This window comes from Bacillus rossius, chromosome 1, assembly GCF_032445375.1.
Source record: "Bacillus rossius redtenbacheri isolate Brsri chromosome 1, Brsri_v3, whole genome shotgun sequence".
Taxonomy (NCBI): domain Eukaryota; kingdom Metazoa; phylum Arthropoda; class Insecta; order Phasmatodea; family Bacillidae; genus Bacillus; species Bacillus rossius.
In genome coordinates this window covers 292,086,273-292,108,700 of record NC_086330.1, presented here as the reverse complement: position 1 = coordinate 292,108,700, position 22,428 = coordinate 292,086,273, and the positions used below count along the sequence as shown (strand labels likewise).

Below are 22,428 nucleotides of genomic sequence, written 5' to 3'. Positions count from 1 at the left end.
AGGGTCAAAAATGAAATAATGTACAAGAATTAAAAAATGTTAATGACATCAAATGCCTCTTCGTAGCACTTGTTCATTGGTGAGGTTGTTAGAGGTTGTTAGCTACATGTAAATTTTTTGATTCCTAATGATTTTACAATATTTTGAATGTATAATGAATGTATACCTAACATAACCATTTGATAAATTTATAAATCTACTTAAGTATTACAAAGTCTTCTTACAGAATGATTGGAAAACATGCCAGGAAATTAAGAAAAAAAATCTTAAGTTTCTATCCTCCCCCTCTAGAAACAAGTTGGGGGGGGGGGGGGTTCTTTTCAGAATTACAGGTTTTTATTTTGTAAAAACAGTTTTGGGTTTCAGAATCTATCTCAAAAATATACATAATATAAGTAAGATCATCTTTATAACATAAATTAAACCAAAAGTCTAAAATAACTTACTGTTGAAATCATTAAGACAAGTGGTAGGTACAAAATAAAGCAGTACACCAACTCTTTATCATTTGGATAATCAGAGCAGAACCTACACAATGTGTACATTTCTAACATAGGGGCGGGGCTAAACGTGCATTTAACACAATGTAACATGTCTTCACATACCAATAACATTTATTTCTTGGCCTAACCTGTAAAATTTCTAAAACATTTAAGTGTAAACAAATGAGAAGATAGGTTATTACTAGGGCTGTGCTGTTCTGGTTTTAATTGGTCAATTGAGTTTCAGTTCAGTTTTACATCAAAAACTTTTTTTTTTCTGTATTCCCAAATAGTGTTTAAATGAGCTTATATTTACATACAGTAGAACCCTGTTATAATTAATTAATCTGTAGGGAGTAGTTTATATGTTCACTATAGAGGGGAAACTTTATATCTGGGAAAAGTTTTATATTGGCAATACATACTCAAAAGCAAAATCTTAACTACACATAGGCCTAAGCCAAGAAAAGAACGAATGAAAATAGTCAAAGCAACAGTTTTATGAACAAATGCAGATATTATTTTTAATGCACTACACATGTACAAACTTTCTATTAATGGTTCTTCGACATCGGCGTATTTTCCTTTTTTCAGGCGTTTAATACTCTGTGACGTATTCGCAGCTTGAGAAAGAAGATTGTTCAGCTTGTTTAATATTGTACTTAATGTGGATATTGCAATTCCCAGTTCCTTTGCTATTAAGGCCCGTTCTACAATGACACGGAAACGGAGACGGATCACGGAAACTATGACGGATCTCACGGAACAGAGCTTCTACAATAGCACGCAAACGGAGATGGACCCATACAGACCTGCTCGGCAGTGCTGAGGTCTTCCGTTTACGTTACTCCGTTAGACCAATAAAAGCACGTTATTTTTTCACTGCAGTTGTCAAGCTACAGTTGCTCGTTCATGTTCCTAAAAGTATTAGTTTTGACTAATGTTGTTGTCCGTATTAGTTGACGGCTTTTTTTTTGTACCGTAACAACTAAACAAGAGTTGTGTATGAATATTGAATTGTGCACGTGGGTTTTGTTTAGTTTTAATCTCTTGAATCCTGAGCTCAAAAATTGATTACAAGAGCTCAGAAATATCTTACGGGTCCGTGTATTGTAGAACGAGAAACGGACGGAACGGAACAGCCCTTCGTTTTCGTCTCTGTTTCAGTCTGTTCCGTTTACGTGTCATTGTAGAATGGGCCTAACACGTGCGGGACAGTGGGGTTGGAGTCTACCTTTTCAATAATGTCCAGTTTATCTCGCACAGATAATGCCTTACTTACTTACTAATGACTTCTTGACTAGTACGCCTAAAGCTTGGTATCCCCTACCTGCTCCACTCCCACAGCAAAACCAAGCACAGTACTTACAGTATGCGCCATCTGTAAATTTAGAATACAGCAACCATTTCCATCTGTTCAACCAGTTGTGCTGGAACTTGAGGTTGCGTTTTCCCCTTTAGGAAACGAGTAGGAAATATCTGGTGTCCATTGGTTTTGCAGAATTTCTAACCTGTCCCGCTCTGTGATAACCTGAAAAATAAGATCCAAATTACTTGAAATATGTGGAAGAAAAATGCTGCATAAATTTTTGTTTATTTCTAATGTCATTGTATTTTTCTGTATTACAGTAGAATCTCGTTATAGCGAGCACGGTAATAGCGAGAACACGGCTATAACGAGGTATTTTTGAGGAATTTACGGCGTGATCGCTTGAAGCGCGCTTTTGTTATTTGTCTGCTTTATCTCCACCCCTCTCGCTCGCCACTAGACATTTTGCCGTTGACGCCTGTCACATTCTTCAGCCGTGCAGTCGCCACCTAAGTGCGTGGCTTTAAAAATAGAATCCCATCCTTTCTTTCTTTTATCAAATTTCCGTTAGTTATCTGTGCCATGTGTAGACAAAGTTTGAGATTGGAACTAGGGTTGTGCGAATGTTCGGTATACCGAAACCGAAATTTTGCTACTTTCATTTTCGATTTCGGTAAGAATTTCATCTGTCGAAGTTCGTTTTTAGCGAAATATTTCGAGCCAAACGAAAGTTCAATAGCTTACCGAAGTTCGTTTGTTCTAGTTGAAAAAGAACTCGTAATTTAATAAAAATGTACAGTAGAATACCGGTACAATAACGTACCTCATTATAACGTATATTTCACTTTAACGTATTTTTTTTAAGTCCCCGCCAAAAATCGTATCTTTGCCATGCAAAACGGTTTCAGTTTAAAGTATCATATTTTCACTATAACGTTAAAATTCTACTAGTAGCGTGGCATTACTACATCAAAATTTACTTAAACTGGTAAATAAATTTCCAGCTAAATGATTAATGTTGTAGAACAAAGATACACAAATACCACCGCAACGTATTTTCTAACCTCTAAATTCTCAAAACAAAGTTAACAAACAGTTGCGCGCACTACCATAGATTATACCGTACGTAGTATGCGACGTGAGCAACACAACACCATTCGATACATCGAAAGACGGAAGTTTGAGAGAAGTATTAATTATTTAGACAAAAGTGTTACGCTACGCTAAAAATACTGTTTGATGTCTGTGCCGGGATTGTTTATTGTTATTGTTGAATTTATTTTCAGGTTACGTTATTTAAACACCGCATTGTATTTGTGCTACAATATGAATGATCCTAGAGATAAAAAGAAACGAAAGCAATTCTCGCTTAAGGAAAAAGTGGATATACTCAGATAACTAGACAAGGGGAAAAAGCAAGTCACAGTTGCGAATACATATGGCATTGCGGCTCTCCTGTAGCTATATTTTTTATATATTTTTTTCTCTTTGTAAAGATATGTATGTATGTTTCAGTACTAAGTACAAAAACTTGAGGTCCCTGTAAGTACTTAGCACTGAGATTCTACTGTAATGTCTTTATATGATTTGCAGTTATTACTAATAACTTAATAACATATGCAAATCATATAAAGACATTAGTTAGAAAAAAGATTTCCATTAAGATTAATTAACGTGGTGATGAAAAAAACTCACGTTAATGAAAATACGGTAAAATCATAATTTGAACAAACATGGCCGATAAAGTTAACAAAATTCAAACGTGATTACAGTAGGCCTAGGTATCAAAACAAAACCAAATCATGCAATATTTGAAAAATTACCTGATTCATTTACTTTCAAACAGTAGTGTAGGTACTTTATTTGTAAAACATACATTCCAGAACTGTTAGTACACTATTTAGTATTTACCGTATACACAAACAAAGAACGTACCTACTTTTATTCGCGCACGGCCAAACAAAAACATTGTCGTCGATTTATTTAAATTTTACATACTCTGTCTGGCATATAAAATCCTCATAATATACAGCCAATTAGACAAAAAGGTCAACAAGTCACTGCGTGTAATGAGCACTTGGCAGCAACCATTTGTTACGTTTTGACCATGTCCCTTGCCTGGTCTACAGCTTCCTGAGCTAGCCATGTGTGACAATGGTGCAAGATGGTGGCCGTTCCGCAGTAGTCACGTGTTTTTTCATCAGTACCATGCACGTGATAAATATATTATCATAGACTGTGACATTACGACTGTAAAGGAAATAGTCTGTGCGCTGAAAGATCTGGATAGATTCTTGAAATTTACGAGTGACAGGGGGCTGTGTTGTGTGGTCTAGGGCGGATGTTGATTATATTAAATAGTAATATTTATATATACATCAAAAGGCACCAAAATGATTTAGGTAATAGAATTTATTACTGAAGAGCAAATTTTGGGGCACTTTTTTTCTTTGTTAGTTAAAAAATTTCGATTAACTTTCGTTAAGAATATATTTATCTCATAGAAAAATTCATTTTCGTTTCACTTTCGCGAAACTTGATAAATTTTCTTTCGCTTTCATTTCGTGTGGATGAAGTCACTTTCACACATCCCTAATTGGAACAGAAACAACGTAAGAAAGTATTTTTTACAAATTAGAAATATGTATGTTTTTGTTTTTATAATCGCATATTTTCACATTTTTTTTGTTATCTTAAAAGAGATAATATTAAAAAGCCGCTCTGAGATTTAATTGTTTCTTGGTTAACAAACACTATTAATTATCAAATATTGTTAATTGTTTATATTCTATATATTATTATTTACGCGACGTCATACTGTACGCGTACGCAATACGACTGGATTCGTTGCTGCAACATAACATAGCATGTTATGCGGTATCAGAAGTAACGAGTAACGTAACGATAGTAACGAGTACTAATTGTTATAGCAATGAATAAATACGGGTACGCATTTTTTCGTTACTTTTACACCTCTAGTAGGCACTACCGTATTTATTTCCGAATCGCTAGGGCAGTTTTCTTGTAACTTTTGTTTCGGGCAGTTGTTGGGGTATCTGTCCGGGAAAGGGGTGGTGATGGTTTGAGTTTAATCCTAAATTAATTTTCTTAAAAAAGTTGACAGGTTTCTTTAAATGAAAAAAGTATAGTTTTCCAGCGACTATTACGTTTGAGGCGTACGTGCGTTGCCGCAGCCGCACTCCTGCTTTTTTGTAAGGAATTAAATCGTCGCGCTACACTATCACCACCTGTTAGCAACATGCCGAACCAACATGGCCGTTAGCAGACAGCCCGCGTCGACGATAGATAGCAGGACAATGCTGCGTCGGCCGCGGGCTGAGATGCTATACTTACGTGGCGTGGTAGGGTATTCTGGTTATTTTGACGCAATCGGTGATCGCATCCGTACTTATGGGGTATCGTTTTAAAGAGAATTCACACATCTGCTCACAGAAATTAAGATTTCGTTAAAAGAACCTGTTATTTTCCAATTATACAGGTTTAAACACAATTTTTATGCTATTTTCGGTTATTTTTTATTGTTTGGGGACCAAAATTTGTCCAATTCGGTTATAGCGAGGATCAAACCCGGAACCGTGACATCTCGCTATAATGGGACTCTAGTTGAAACAGTAATTCCGTGGATTATACTTATTAAATAAAGTGTAATAGTCTTAATATTCTTGTTGAAGTTTCCGTACCTCAGCAACGGAAAATAGCTCTATGTAGCAGGCAGGTCCCTTAACATGCATTTAAAGCGAGCTACATTACGGAAAATTCGTAAACTTATTACAGGATACGAAGAAAGCCATAAAAATATCAGTATTCAGTATCTCTTAGTGATATGGAACACTAAAATGTCCGCACTTCGCACTTTTACGCATTCTTTAGGAGTGTTCATACTAGTTTAAAAAAATAATAATAATTTTTTGTTTGTGGTAAAGAAGTGTGATCAAATTTTAGGTGTTGATTGAACTGTTATTTCCCGCAAATTAACCTTTTTATGTATGTACACTTGTGCACTACTTGAAGGTCCTGACGTTGACGTCGTCTCAAGATTTTCCACCATTTCTTGATTGTTGTTTCTGGCGCCAGTTTGAGTTGTTTGAATGTGTTCAGTAACAGCCTTTTGCTTCTTCGTCGGACATTCCTTCGCAAAAAAGGACAATAACGCTCCTTTTCTTTTGACAGGTTTCATAGCAGACTAACAGAAAACGATTGTCCAAGTTAATGATTACAACAAACTCAATACATAAATAAAATTTTAATGCTTACAGTTACAGGTATACAGAGCCACCATGTGCACGTTCGCATTGAAATCTTTATACACAGACACAAAAATCCTCGGTCGGTAACGGTAACAAATACTACTAGTCTTGCTGTACGCGTACGGACTACTGGGCATTGTCTGTAGAATCAAAGCAGAGCCCTCCCCTCCCCGGCTCCCACCCTCCAACCATTCTCATTAGTCAACCAGGGTTGGGTTTCGGCAGAACTGGCCTATTCCTGGAAAAAAATTATCTTTAGCTTGAAGAGTTACATGACACCATGTCGTCGTCTCAATTCTTACACACACAGCGAACCTTACACTTTTGGAAGCCTAGTCACCACATGCGTATAATTATCGTGCTGGTTGGTGTAAGATATCTGAAAGCTTGGGACCCGTCATGGCGTCACGACCTTATAGCTTCTGCTCGCGGCAGGTGCAGGGAAGGAGAATCGGTAGGGCTCGCTTACTCTTCCCCTCCAGTGCAGTAGCCGGTGATAGCAGTAAGACACCCAGGCTTTTAGCTAACCTGCTTTCAGATAAGAAAAAAAGGATTTTTTGCTAAGGGGAGGGGGGGGGGTGAAGCCCTAACACCCCCCCTCCCCCCCCTGGCTACACCCGTGCAGTTGTCTGCCTTCTATACACTTTTAACACAAATGCTGAGGCTGTAATAAGTAGCATAGTACTTTTTTGGTAATTCTTTACAATTTGTTACTGCTTCAAAGGAGAAGAAATCACGACTAAATTATTTTTTTCCATGCAGATTTGCAATAAAAAACATTTTTTCCCACCATGGCAATTTAAAAATAAGGGTGCGGGTCTTACCCGGGGGCGGGTGGTACACGTGGGTTTATACGATAATTCCGACTCAATTCTCTCCCTGTATTTTGCCTTAATAAGGTCCAAATTAGAATATTGTTGTTCAGTAATTTGGAATTACATCAAGTCGGCCGATGCAAATAAACTAGAAAGTATACAAACAAAATTAATTAATTTAATAAACTTAAAAAACCTTCCTACACCTGCATTAACTCCTCTTGGTGCACTTAACAGTATATTTAGATTCTCTGTTTGTTGAAAATTGTTTTAACACTAAAATTAACTGTACTTATCTCCTGGAAACCACTGGTTTAAAAATACCACAATTTAATTCTCGCTTATACCAAACATATTGTACTCTACATAACTTTAATGACATCATATACCGATTAATTAGGAATCACAATAATAATCAATTGTCTAAACTTAAAAATTAATTTTCCTAACTTGTCCTCTAGTCCTCTAGTCACATGTTATATTTTGTATCATCCATTTTTCTGTATATTTTATGTATAGTAAATGTATTCACTGAGGTTATATAATTATGTAATTAATATTTCACTAAGTAATGTGTCATGTTATCTTGTCCTTTAGGTATTTATGTCTTTTCTGTATTCATGTTTTGTGAATATCCTGTGCTGTCTCTATTTATTGTGATAGTGTTTTTTTTTACTTGTTTTGTGTCGTGCCCACCTCTAAAGTCTCAAGACTGTCGGTGGGCATGTAACACATTTAAATAAATAAATAAAATACATCCTTGGCATCTTGTGGGTGGTAATCAAGCTACACCAACTGTAAATGCCTAAAATTAAGCATACCTATGTTATATGTAAATATACAGTTTTAAAGTTTTTAGTAAAGTAGTTTTGTATAAATACTGTACTGAAAATATTTGTGCAAGATATTCAATTGTAACCATTCTCAGCAAAAATTTACACATAAACATCAAAAATTTGACATAATACGTGAGTACGAGGAGCACAATGAAGTTCATTAGATGTAGTCCAGTAAAAAAATGCTAAATGATAACTGTAAATTCAAATGTAAATTATTTTATTACATAAATTATTATCCCATAAAAAGGGCTACCTATTATAAATATATACAATTTTGTAATCCTCCAAGAATAGATTCACTTGTACTGTCCCCAATATATTTTTATAGTAGTTTACTAGTTCACTTTAAATGTTTGAACACTAAAATTACAATGCTACATGTTCTCAATTACCATTGTTCAATCATTTAAACTTATGTATACAATAGCAAAAATTAACATACATAGCACACAATGGTGCACAGAAAATTGTAGGCTTCCATAGTATAACACAATGAATGGTTACTAACTTTTAGTATCCAATAGTATAAAAGCAAAAATTGAATATCTAAACTGTATGTAAATTTGCAGCACCGAAAAACTTTACTGTGAACACTGTAAACACCTAGCTAAGATGTCCTCAACTCTGTGCAAATTGCACACTGGCTTCTTACATGTACAACACATCAATAGGGCCAATGAAAAATGGTAAATAAAAAAGGCCCATTTCGGTGAATAAAAAGAGTTATTTCGGTGCCAAATTTCGGTGAAAAAAAAAATTGTTTAGTTAGAAAAAATAACTATTTCGTCATTATAATTTTATACACATGTATATGTTTGATGGAATAATTGTTTTATTTGGTCGAAATTTATCAAAAACAATGTTTTGAAGTACATTCACATCTAAAATTTAGCACGCTGCATTTGTAATTAAAATTCTCAAGATTACATACAAAAAAATCGTAAACTGATCATAAACGTTAGTGGCTCAAGTCCATTTTGACTACCTATCTCTGAAAATCAGCTATTATATGTTTCCTGCAAACTAGTCCCCACCAAAACACTGTACTTATTCAACAGTTCAGAGTATTGTTTTTTTTTTGTTTACTTTTTCACCGCCTCAACTGCGTGTGCGGTATTTGTTCATGTATATGTTGGCACTCTTGGCCGGCATTTATTTTCGTGCATTGCCGTGACAACTACGAAAATAAATAGTCGCCTCGGCTAGGACACCCAAATACAACAATTAACATTTTGAAAGTTATGATTTGATTGGCTAATATGGAAGTGACGCTATTTTTCTGGACTGCGTTTGGCCGATTCAGAGAAAGGAACAAAGATTGAGTTAAGGCCTATCGACGATTGCGTCACCAGACGCATTTGCGGTCGGCAAAATAATGTCATTTTTGCCGTTTTATGGCCTTCTACGTCTCGTAGGAACGTGTGCGACGACGGAGACTGAGTAGGCGTACGTCTGGATGTAATAATTTTCATTCGTGAAATATATGGTTCTAGAGTAACTTGACGCTTAGTTCCAGAACCCGATGCTTTGTTCACCTTGTGCGATGCTCGAAATTTACAGTGTTTTCACACGTGTATTTTATTTTCCAGTCGACTTGCACATTACAGAACTTGCACATCATGATGCCTTTTTCTTTACTGATTACGTAAAATCCTTCAGCTCTTTCGAAAACACAACTTTCGGCATTTTATACGTTTATCCAGTGACCACGGTAATATGACCAAAATGACACAAAAAATTTCAACGGAAAACGATCATAGATACGGAAGAGACATATTGCATCCACTCGGAAATAAAGAACTTAAACTCGACAGACACGCACTCGTGAAAACAAAATCATAGAACATTTCGACACTCGTAACTACCAACGCCATCTGTGATTTGTCCACCAGTAGCTAAAGTGATAATGTTTATTGCCACGCTCTACTCTATGGGTGCTAGAGAAAAACAAAAGCAAAGATGGCGTCTCACATATAACCTCTTGGAATAATAAACGTTTTGTGCAAGTTCCAGAATGATTCAACGTGATTTTTCGCGATAAAAAAGGTTAATTTCGCGCGAATATCGCGTTTTCGTCATATTTCGTGAAAAACTACGGATTTCGCGCATCACAGCAAATTTCGTTAAAACGAAATGCAGTATATTAACGTCTTATCACTACCAAGTAAGGTTATTTGTATTACACATCATGTGCAAGTGATTTTTTTAAAATTTCGCGATTTCGTCATTAACGAAATTTGACTACCCCTACACATCAACCTTGTTTTTCTGTCTTGCTTTCTTTTACAGAAAGCACATCTCTTCCCTGATGATGATGACATCTGTGATGATTGACCTGTGCATGGTTCAGTTGGGTCTTTTCTCTATACTTCTACACCCATAATTTGCATTGCATTTAGAGTTTGTAAATGCAGCCTAGTAAGATTTTAAGCTCGCAGTTCAATGTAGGGCTTTGAGAGTTCCAATATCAGTTTCTTTAAAAACACACGTCTTCTTCTAGGATTGTTTTGCTCCCATTCAGGAAACTTGTGAGTCCATATAATATAAGTAGTGGTGCACCGATGTGGATACCGATGAATCGTAATCAGCGATTATGGGTACTTACCGATTAATCGTAATCGGCGATTATCTTAACGATTACTTTGCCGATTATCTACGTCCCGGCGTAATTAAGTAGGTTTTTACCGTGGAATATTTTGTTACACATTTTAGGACGAAATACGGTAATATTTGTATATATTACAAAATTCATCTACTCCGTCATATCAAGATTACAGATATTTCGTTAAGTTTAATAAATCTCATTGCCTCGAACAATAGAAAATACATTTTTCCTACACGTTTATTTACTTTTCGTCTTTTGTTCTGTCTTTTGTTTAGTGGCCTTGTACATTACCTATAGCCAAGACGTAAAATAGATGGCTTGCAATCAAAATACAAGCAGTTGCAGTGGATTCTATGACAATCTATCTTTTCGAGTCGTAGTAGCGGTTTAAAATCGTGGTCCCGATACCTTTCAGAGTTTATCACTGCGTTTTACAAACTCGTTATGGGCGTCTTTGGTAACATTATCTGTTGTGTTATTTGTATATGGCGTGAAAAGTGAAAAAGTATTTATAATTTTATACATTCAGTCAACATTAATAAAATCACATGTACTAGAATTGGTTTTGAGTCATTTTTATATAATTATAGTGAGATGGCGACTAGGGAGAAAAAAAGTGAAGTGTGGAAACATTTTTCTATAAACTCAAGTGAACAAAATATAGCAACATGTTTACATTGTTAAACTGTAATTTCTCGATGCAACCTTATGTGATAGTCTATAATAATGCTAGTTTTCCGCAACAAAAACTTACCCATTGTAAATTATAATTATTAGACTGTAGTTCAAGTTGTTTACAATAACAAATATAAATAGAAGTTAATTTAATTTACACTTTGCAATGACTTAATAGTGTATTTTATATATTTTTATACTGTTATTATAACTGTATTCTCAATTTTACCTAATCTTGTTATTAAATTCACATGGGAATAAAAAATTTTGTGTGCATTATTACACTTAAAAAAATTTGTTCATTATAATCGGTAACTGAATCGGTATCTGCCAATTATTGCTCTTATAATCGGTAATCGGTAAAGTCATATCGGTGCACCACTAAATATAAGCGTTGAGGGCTGCTATGTCTATTATTTCCAAGAAGAGGCGGAATGGCCAACGTTTTGTAGTACGAACACATGTATATTCCTGAGTCATCATGTCGCCAGTATCTACTCTCCCTTTTGTTCGTTGTAGTGGTGAATTATTTGCGGTTTGTCGTCAACTATATCTGCACTGTGGTGCTGTGTTGAAAGTCGAGTCCCGTGGCAGAATGCCGGCACACTCAAACTCCCCTACTTCCATACATCATCAACATCTTCCCCTATTCTCCCGTCTGCTGCCTCACCAAACACGTCACAAACCAGGCGCTCACAAACAAATTTTTTTTCTTAAAAAATCAGCGTCTCACTTGTTTTTGGCTAATCGGGTAACTATAATATAGTTTAAAATTGTCTTTCAGTTGAATTAATACCGTACTAAAATAATTACTTTTTAAATGTTTTTTATCTAACATTTTGTTATTTTCCTTGGATGGTAATTACAACTTACGGCTTACGTTTCCAAACTAGCCTACTCTCGTATGTAATTATTAAATCAACAAAACATTATACAAATGAATACCTCTTAACTTAAGATATTAACTTACCAACTAAACCAAAATGATATAATTGGATGATTTAAAGTAACTTTAAATTCTTAAATTAAAAGGTTTTAAAGTCTTATAAAAATTAGGGATAGGTCAAATACCAAAAAATGCAGTTTCCGATTTCGGTGCCGGTTCCAAACTTTAAACTTCAGTTCCAGTACTCTGTTTTAGGATTTGGTTTCAACTATTGAAGTACTTTTGTGAGAGAGAATTATATTACAGTAGAACCCTGTTATAATGTTTTTCAAGGGAGCACAAGAAAAAAACATTATAAGCAGGAAAACGTTATAAGCAGGAAATCTCAATTTAGCACTTAACAATGTTCGAGCTTTGTACCAATGGACTCACCAAGCTATGTAAGCAACTTTAATGTTAAAACCAAAGATAGTATACTTGATACATGAATTTTCTGAAACAAGCCAACAGTTTTTCAACTTAGTCTTGTTCCCTGATTAAATTTTGTTTGTCTTTAAAGATACACTGCCACATTTTTTGTAAAATTGTCTCACGATTCATGATAACATTAAGAGTGAGAACGTCTACTCCTTCGCCACCTGAATATGTTTAATTTTGGGATTCCTACGTATGAATGAAAAAAAAAAAATTATTTGTAAGCAATAGAAAACACTTTTAGTTATGCCCTCGCTCAATGATTGGCTACTTAAATATCGTAGGACTATTTACGTGCATCTGAATACAGTGGATACCCACTGGAATGGCAAGGAAGAGAAGAGTTGACTAAGGGTGCCAACTGACACGTAACTATGAACATTGTGTACCTTCAGTATATTGCATAAAATTGTATTTTTAACAAACTGCATGTATTGTAAGGCAGTGATTGTAAACATAAACATACATAAAGGAAACTTTTTATCGTAAGTGTTAGAATAATTTGGTTTTAAAACATTTTTTCCCCATGTATTGACTGTTAGAAAGCAAACATTATAAGCAGGAAATGACACTATTTATGAACGTTATATGCAGGAAATAAATTCATTGTCCTTATGGGGGAAATATTGGGACTTTAAAAATATGACATTATAAGCAGGAAAACATTATATGCAGGAACATTATAACAGGGTTCTACTGTAGTTCTCTTTTTGTAGGCTAATTATAATTTGAGCAAAGAAATCTTACCAAATTCTCAGGGATTTGTAGACCTAATGCTTCCTCCAACAGTCTTTTTTTAGCCGCTTCACATTTTGCTTCATCTTTGAGAGGTGCTGCTTTGAAACGCAGATCTAACAATGTTGCAGACATCATAATTTGACTGTTTTCAAGATCCTTGAACCTTATTTTAATGGAGGATAACAAGTCATTTTTGAGCCCTTGCAATCCAGAACCAGCTGGAAAAGGCTTTTGTAACTCGTTTTCAATGACGTTGGTAAGGGGAATGACCTGAAATATTAATTAAACCAGTCACTCACTGAATGATATAAGAATAAAATTACAGACATAATGTTAAATATAGGTTACACATACGTTCTTACCTCTGCAATAGTCACATGATCTGAGCTGATGTGGGTTGTTACAGAATCAAACACCTCGAGAATAGGCATGATGTTTTCCATCAAGATCCACAGAGTTAGACAGTTCTAGGATATTGAGCTCTGCACAAGCCAATACAATACTATTGCCTTCTTCTGCTCATGCAATCTCTTGAACATGTGCAGTGTCGTATTCCACCTTGTGGGCTCTTCCTGAATAAGTCGATGCTGCACCAAACCTGCAGTGATTTGGCAAGTCTTCAGCACCTTGGTGGCACGTGCAGAGTGCTTGAAGTGGCCTACTAATTTCTTGCTTAAAGAAACCAAGTTATAAGTTTATTGTTCAAGAAACCTTCCTTGAGCACCAGTTGCAGGGTATGTGGAAAGGTGACCGTTCTAACCCCAACAAGGTTACGGACATTGTCTCACACAATGGCCATGCAGTAGTCCCATTTTTCTAACAAAGAAGTGATGAATTTGGAAATATTTTCTGCAGTGTGGCTTACTTCGGGGAAAGGTATAACTTCCAAACACACATAATAATAAAAATTCCTTCGTTACATAATGGACAGTTACACTAAGAAAATCAGTGTTTGCCGCTGATGTCCACAGGTCTGTAGTTACTGAAACAAACTCTGCATCTTGTAACTGGACGTCAACACTTTTAACTGTACTTTCGTACATGGCTGGAACAATAACATTGCATAGTGTTTTTCGTGTTGGCATTTTAAACCGAGGCTCAAGGTGCTCAATTAGTTCCTTAAATCCTCTGTTCTCAACTAGGTTCAGGGGCTGGCCATCCACGCACACCATTTTTGCAACAAGATGTGTAATTTTTGTCTGCCTTTTATCATCAATTTTAAATTTAGTAGCTTTATCATATACCTGTGTCATGGTCTGCTGCTTCGGAGATGTCTGATACTGAGGCCCTTTTTTCCGTTTGCACATTTCTGAGCTAGTAGACATGGATGTGCTTGCCGTTGCCACATTTGCCAAACTTGTCAAGCCTTCACGTGGTGCAAATTCTGTAACAGGTGCTTGTGAACAACCAGAATTTGAAAACAAGGACCAGCTTGTACAGATTCTACTCTCAGTCTTTTGGGATGTTGTTTTTTTAATTGTTTATGAAGATTTGAAGTTGACCTGGAAGAACCTCGGAATATGTGACTTTTGCAGTAGTTGCATAATGCATATTCACTGTCCATGGAGTCAGTAGAAAATTTTTCCCAAACGAAAGACATTTATTTTTATACACTTTAACAAAAATACAATGTTTTAAATGTTACCGCTTTATTTTCATTTCGTGTCACGTTGACACACACACGAAAAAATAGTTATTTCCAAATAATAAAGTTAGTTGTGCCTTCTGCACAAATAAATCTAATCGTAAATTGTCACAATTCGAACAATAGGTAGCTTTTGAGTTTCGAATTTAAACTGTGGATAAAATATATACAGGGTGGCTACCAAACTGTAAAGAATAAATTCCCTGACTTTTCCAGGAAACTCTTTTTTATTCCCTGACCATGCCTAACAATCTCATCAATTTTTTAAGCGTAAAACCTTCTTATTTTTACATATTATAACTAACTTATCAGATAACATACACAAATATATGTCAAAACAAAATCAGACAAACAATAATATCTTTTAGAAATTAAAATTTTTCGATTATAGTGTATGTTAAGTGATGATGAACTTGCTAATATTTAGTGAATTATATATAGGTACTAATGAACATACACATTCTTAAGAAATATTAGCAAACAATCTTACTTAAGAGTTTTTATTAGTTTTTCTATGTCTAATTGTAAGGTAACAAATTAAAAGAGTAATGTGTCTTTTTTCTTAATAATTTACGTAATTTTGTTGCCTGTAAATAATAACGCATTTTTTGTTGATTATTTCTAAAACTTAAAAAAAAAATTAAAATTTGTATATTTATAAAACTGAATTTTATTCACTAAAATAAACACATTTCATAAGTAATATTTCTTTAACTAGCTATAAAATAAATCCTTTTATAAATTAAAATTTTCGATTATATTATATGTTAAGTGAAGATTAAAAACAACTGTTATATACGCCATTTTACCCAATTATGTAAATTATTGTTTTATTTACTCATTTGATGTATAATAACTCAAAAAAGGATAATAGTCTAGGCGTTCACAACACTGATCATTATAAAAAATAACTACTATAACATACAATGAAGATCGCCTGCAGTAGCGGTAGCAAAGCGAACGAACTATCTGTGACCTGTCTTCTTTGAATTCGAGATGGGAGCGGACGAACTAAAAGAGCGACCTAGTTCGCACGTGTGTGGTTTTTTTTTGTTCCCAGTCGTATAGTGCTTCTCTACGTTTTACTTTTCAGATGTACTATTTATTTTATTTTGCTGTCCTCTTTGTGTAAACGTTTTTAATAGGAGCGCTCCCGGTCGCGAACTATTATGCGCAAGTCTAATGATTAGCTACTCTTAATATTTACCTTTCACTTTTCTTATCCTGTATTGGAATTCATTAAAAAAAATGTTTTACTCCATAAAAGTAATGGGCTAAAAATTTGAATATAACCGAATAAACACTTTAACTCATTAATCACCTTTACTCTTAGCTTTCAGCAACGGCAATATTCTTCCCAAGCCCACACGTTCATATCTGATCCCGCGCACATTTTTTTCCCATCTTTGTCTACTACTTATATTCTCTCCTTTTTATCTTCAGAACAAAGCCCGACTAGCTTACTAAATAATACTGAAAACATGTACACGCCACTATTCAAAACGTTTACACAATGAGGACAGCAAAATAAAATAAATAGTACATCTGAAAAGTAAAACGTAGAGAAGCACTACACAACACGACTGGCAACAAAAAAAAAAGCACTCACGTTTTCATCCCAAAACGTTCGTGTACTTGTACCACAGTTGCCAATAATACGAGAAACAAAAATAAAACTATCTCGGTCATCTCGGTGTACTATGAGCTATAAAACTAGTAAGCATAGAATAATTTGGTACACGTACCATGACTATGGTGGCAATACAATGCATGCGCGCGCACGCCAGCCAGCTGTTATCAGCAACGCAAACACAGCAAAGTTTTTCATGGACCAGCGACATCAAAAATGACTTCATTAAAATGTCAAACTTCGTATAAAATATAGTATTCAGAATTTCAGTTAATAATTCGCTACATACAATTAACAAATTAACAAAGACTATGAATAATATTAAGCTGTAAATGCTGCAGCAGGAACTTTAGACAAGATTTAATTTTTTCCCTGACTATTTGAAAAATTTCCTGACTTTTCCATGACTTTTCCCTGCTGGCAAAATTCCCTGACTTTTCCCGGTTTTCCCGGTTGGTCGCCACCCTGATATAGGTCATTTCCGCTATTTATATTTACGTTTTTTTTTTGTTACCTCAAATAGCGACAAAACACGGAAACGTTCGCTGCCACAGATAAGCTCCAAAACACGGCAATCTCACTACTCACCTGCTGACGTTTCGTTAATTTTCCGCTGTAAGCGCTTCATTTTTACAATAGACTACTGTATATAAAATCATAGGATATGTCTTTGTGATGCACACATTTGTATAGATATCTGTGGACATATTTGTCTTGTTTACATCACGATCACACACAAATACATTTGATGTTTATAGTTTATGTGTGAAAACTGAAAAGGTTGTCAGAAATACTGTTTCTTGTTTCTAAGATTTCAAGATGTTGATTAAAAATTACGTCGATGGGCAGATTTTGCGCAACAAATAATGCTGTAATTTGTAACCTGCAAGAGTGTTCACGACCATGTAAATGACCGGACTCGAGGTTATAACAACGCCAGTTCCGGTTCCGGGTCATTAACGCCGAGAACCGCTGAAAACTAGAACCAAGAACCGGGACCAACCCATCCCTAATAAAAATCTTATAAAGCCTTAAAAAATTACTACCTGCAAGTAATAGGTGACAGTCGCGGGTTACAACATAAAATTTGTCGCCGAAGAACTTATTCAAGATTGCTATTGTGATAAATTAGAGAAATAGTCCTTAAATAAAAGTAATGTCATTCAAATAAATATCCAACGTGGTTTGGACAGAGCATTAATATAATGTGTTGTAAGTGGGTCCGGACGTGCGAGTGCATGTGGTGTTGCAGATGGCACGCCTGTTCTACCATCGACCACAGTTTGCAATTCTGGACGAGTGCACGTCGGCAGTGAGCGTGGACGTGGAGGGCTCCATGTACCAGTACTGCCGTGAGGTCGGCATCACGCTCTTCACTGTCAGCCACCGCCGCTCCTTGTGGAAGCACCACGAGGTAGGTCCGCCAGTCTCGCCTCGTTCTTACCAGCGGTGTACTGGTCACCAATTATATACTCTTATATTTTTGCTAATTTCATTGTTAAAAAAATATATAAATTTCTTTGTTATTATTTATATTTTTATGAATGTGGTATATTTTTTCCCATAAATTTATAAAACTATTACAATTGGCATTTTATCACATTTTATGTTTCAAAACATAAATTTTTGTTATTTTTTTATTGGAGCTGCTAAACTTACATAACGTTTCCAGCATTGGCCCAGTGGTAAAAAAATGTCATATTTGATTGATTGTGTGGCCTTAATTTCTTTTTGGTGCAGATGTATTTTTTAATTTGAATTTATTTTTTGTCACTTTTTTATTACATTCTGTTAATATGATTTTAAAAAATCAATTTGCACTATTGTAAGTCCAATTTCCTTATGTATTTCCTTGTGATGTATCAGTGGGGACCTGATAAAATCATGATTGCGATAAACTCGAAAAATAAGGCTCATTGTGATGTTTTGAAGGTATAAATTATTTTCTATTTTTTTACCTCTTTTTCCCGGATTAAGACACAAATAAAGGAATGTTACATTTTCTACTGTGCTAATGTTTTTGTACCTCTTCTTTCCAACAACCAGAACCATGACCATATCGTTACATGCCAGGTCGAGAGCTGGAACAGCTTAGTTGAAAAACTACACACACTGCACCTAAACTGTGTCACTTGTGCTTGTTTTGACAACTGTTTTTTACTGCCTTCAAAATGTCGTTTTGGGTAACAGATGACACGGGCAGAATTTCCTGGAAAAGGGAAGGGGGGGGGGGGGGAGCGCTAATGGAGCTGTTACAGGATTATTCTCCCTACCTCTCCTCTCTCTGTTTCTGCTGTTAAGGCAGCCCTCTTTTTAAAGCTGTCTGCTTGCAGTTCTAACATAATCTGTGTAAATACAACATTAACAACGTTATCAATATTTCTAGTCTTTAATATTAGTTGCTCCACATAATAAAAACCATAAACACGGTTAGTGCAAGGCAACGAGCTGACAAGTTTAAAAGTAACTGTGTTTTTGTATCTCATGCTGTTACACTAATGCGTAAATACTGCAACTGTAGAGTTTCGTTTGAAAGAAAAGATTACATTTGCAAAGCACGTAAAAAGTGACAAAACAAGTGAACACCAGGGAAAACTACTCAATTGGTAATGATGTTGAACAATGAGCCTTCTGCACCTGTATTTAGGACTTTAAATAAAGTTTTTCAACCCAAAGAACAACATCCTTAAAAAGTCAGAAGATGTTATTTCACTAATGAAAACTATTCCCAAACTCCATCATTTTGAGCACACCGAACTTTTCAAGATTTATGAAGTCCCCAGTTTTCAGTGTATATTGTCAAGTCTTTGAATAGCCTATATATTTCTTTTAACCTTGAAGAATCCTTGGATATTAGATGTTTTGTAAAATAGAATAGTTCTAAATATACATTGTTTAGCATAAGGGAAAACGGAATAGCTGGAATTTTCAGGGAATTTTAACTTTCCGGAAAATTCAGATAATAAATAATTTCATACATTGAGTTACAATGTTTCTTAATCACCTTAATGTAATACATTGTAGTAAATTCAATTTGAATGCACACTTTTTTTTTCCATCAACAAACAGGAGACAAATATAAACACATGGTGGCCACTCACAGTCACCAAAAATATTCCCTGATTTTTTCCTGATTTCCCTGATATTTACAATTACAAAAAAAAACATACTTTTGATGAAATAATTTAATATTATAGAAAGAGATTACTCACATTTTAGCACCCTGCTGTATTTTCTTCATTATATACATACGGAAGTTCGTTAAATAACATAATACATTTTAAATATGTCACTTTACATGACCTGCAGTCTGTGTTTTGTTTTATGACTCTTCACAAATAACAAATAAAAATTAATTAAATACACACTAGCATATCTTGTTACAAATTGCAGCAATTTCAAATGCACACTTCAGTTTTCATTTATGATAATGATAAATGATAATGATAAAGCAAACAAGCAAATTGTCAATAAACCAAAATGTTTTCTCCGCAATACATGTATCACAGGAGCATCCTGTTGGAGAAATAAATTTACTTGGTTGGAAACAGGAAGTGAACTGCTAAGAAAATAACAGTAAAGTTTTGTAAGTGGATCCTGCATTAGAGATTTTACATTTTCATACTGTGAAGTTGAAGGCTCTTTCTTTGCAGGATCACTACAAAATAATAGCTTTAGTGCCTCCTATTGTTCCAGCACTCTGTCAACTGAATCTAGGAGAGAGAGCCAACATGTGCTAACATATTTCAAGATTTTGTGTGACTTTGCCCCACATACCTCTTGATACACTTTCAGATGATTCTGGCATTTTGAACTTTTTTCCAAGTAACAGAAAATATTAACGAAAAATGTCTCAGTGCTAATTTTTAGCTGTGCACTGGCTTTTTTTTAGCAGCTAGATAAATGAGGTGACATGAGCAACCTTGCACAACAATAGCGGGATGTTTTTCTTTAACAAATGCTACCACACCTTTGTTTGTGCCAATCATAGTACAGTAGAATCCCGCTGATGCGACCCCTCACGGTTTCCGGAAAAAATGACTTATAAACGGAATGGTCGCAATAGAGAATTAGGGGTGTCACCGCATCGTTGGATACATACACGTGAATGCCGCTCGGGCAGTGTCTAGCCGAGCTCGGCGCGTCCACTATCGCACGAAAAGCCGTCTCAGCTGTCATGTTATCTTACCCGCCCGCACGAAAAGGCAGCTGTGGTAGGTAGCTTCTGCGAGAGCGTAAGAAACTCGTCCGGCCAGGCTGGCGGTAGCGGCGGCTTGACGTCATACGTGACGTGACGCTTACCTCTCCATCCCCTGCTAATTATTCAAGGCTCATCCCTCCCAGAGCCACAAACCATGTAAAAACCCCCATCCCCGACTAACATTTCAACAGATTCCCTCCCTTATTTCAACCTTCTGCGTGAGAAACTGTCAGCAACCTCCACCCCTCCCACACCACGTGCGACAAAAGCCAGGTTGTATAGTCCGTTCTCGGTAAAATAAATATTTTAATGGGCTTATGACTGTCCTTCGCCGTTAATAAATACTTTATTATAAGTTATTATGATACAATTTGTTTATTAGTCACACAGCAGTTTCTGCTGAAAAATCACTAATACCTCGAATTTTATTGAATAGAAAAATTTAGCAGGGCCGTAAATATATTTATTTTACTGCATAGTTACTCTTCCATCTGCATTCCAATGTGTTTTTTTTTTTTACGCTGTGAAGGGACGTGGAAAAGATAATTGCTTGAGCTGTCAAAATAAACATCGCTGACGGCAAGCACGGGAGCGCATCCTGTCGGTCTGTCGTTGTGATTATCTACTCCAAAAACATGTCGCAGCATTTCAGGATAGCATTGTTTTTATATCTTTCGTTTATAGCCGAATGTTTTCTACCTGATCCACACAAGTTCCTTCGCCACGTTTTGAACGAAAATAACCACCAGCCGGCTAGCATAGCCGAACTCGCAAGACGCGAGTTCACTTAGCGCGAGTATTTATCGGAACCCATTGTTCAGGGTATGCGAGTCCGAGGTGTATAGCATAATTCCACGCAATTTTTTTTTGTTTATCTGCGTATGTGCGAAGTCAGCGATGTTATAGAAAAATAGCCGAGAACCAAACACCTGGCGACGTCGTTAACACAGTGAACACAGCTTTGTGTGGCCAGTGACACCTGAGATGCAGCTGGCAAGATCACACTAACCAGTCGCAAGACAAAGGCACGGGACCGGGACGGCAATAGACGCGCGCGTAGATGCTATCAGGTGATGATGCGCGCAGTTTACCGGTACTGGCTAGCATGGACAGTCTAAAGGGGTGGTATCTATTTTTAGACGTCTTTTGTATGCCTGCCTGCTTACAGTACAGCGCTCGCCACGATAAACATGAACACATAGCGCCCAACAAAGTGTAACAGACTTGTTTTTCAGCCGATTTTACTCAAATTTTAGACTTTCTCTGCTCAAATTTTTCACGGTTTCTCAAAAAACGGTCGTATAAACGGAATGGACGCATCAGAGGGGGTCGCATCGGCGGGATTATACTGTATTGGCATTGTCACATGCAAACGCTACACAATTTTTCCAAGAAATTCCAAAACGTTCAAATTCCTTATTCAGCACAGAGAAAATACCATATCATGTGTTGTCTGTACTCTCAACAAGGGATAACAGTACCGTGCAAATTTTACCTTGTGTTTGATTTAAAAATGAAACAACTAATGGCTAAATCTTCACTACATTACAATCAGTACTCCCATCGCTATCTAAAGCAAATGGTCCACTTACTAAAGATTCAACAATTTCACTTTTAGTTTCACCAGTCATATACTCCACTAAGGCAGATGTTTTTGTTTTCGCACAGCTGTATTTCTGTGCAATTTTTGAGTCCGGAAACATAGCTCTATACAAATTACCCGAATGATCGGCTACTGCTATCGGTAAATTGTGTTCTGCCAGAAAACTTGTAAACAATGTTACTTTCGTTTCTTCAGATGTAGCGAAAAACGACGATATAGATGTATTGCTCGTCACGGCTTTAAAATTTTCTGCATGTT

General features: G+C 35.8%; 1 protein-coding gene and 1 long non-coding RNA gene across 4 annotated transcripts in view; one reads left to right on the top strand and one right to left on the bottom strand.

The window, feature by feature from the left end:
• Positions 1-22,428, top strand: part of LOC134527742 (ATP-binding cassette sub-family D member 3) — a 141,639-nt gene that overhangs the window by 113,596 nt on the left and 5,615 nt on the right. For both annotated transcript variants that reach the window (XM_063360669.1, XM_063360668.1), the window contains exon 14: positions 17,619-17,780. In XM_063360669.1, the coding sequence (XP_063216739.1) occupies positions 17,619-17,780 (162 nt within the window). The remainder of the gene's footprint in view (positions 1-17,618; positions 17,781-22,428) is intronic.
• LOC134527743 (uncharacterized) overlaps positions 388-22,428 on the bottom strand; it is a 60,239-nt gene continuing 38,198 nt past the window's right edge. For both annotated transcript variants that reach the window (XR_010074261.1, XR_010074262.1), the window contains exon 5: positions 388-2,013. This is a non-coding gene — a long non-coding RNA (uncharacterized LOC134527743). The remainder of the gene's footprint in view (positions 2,014-22,428) is intronic.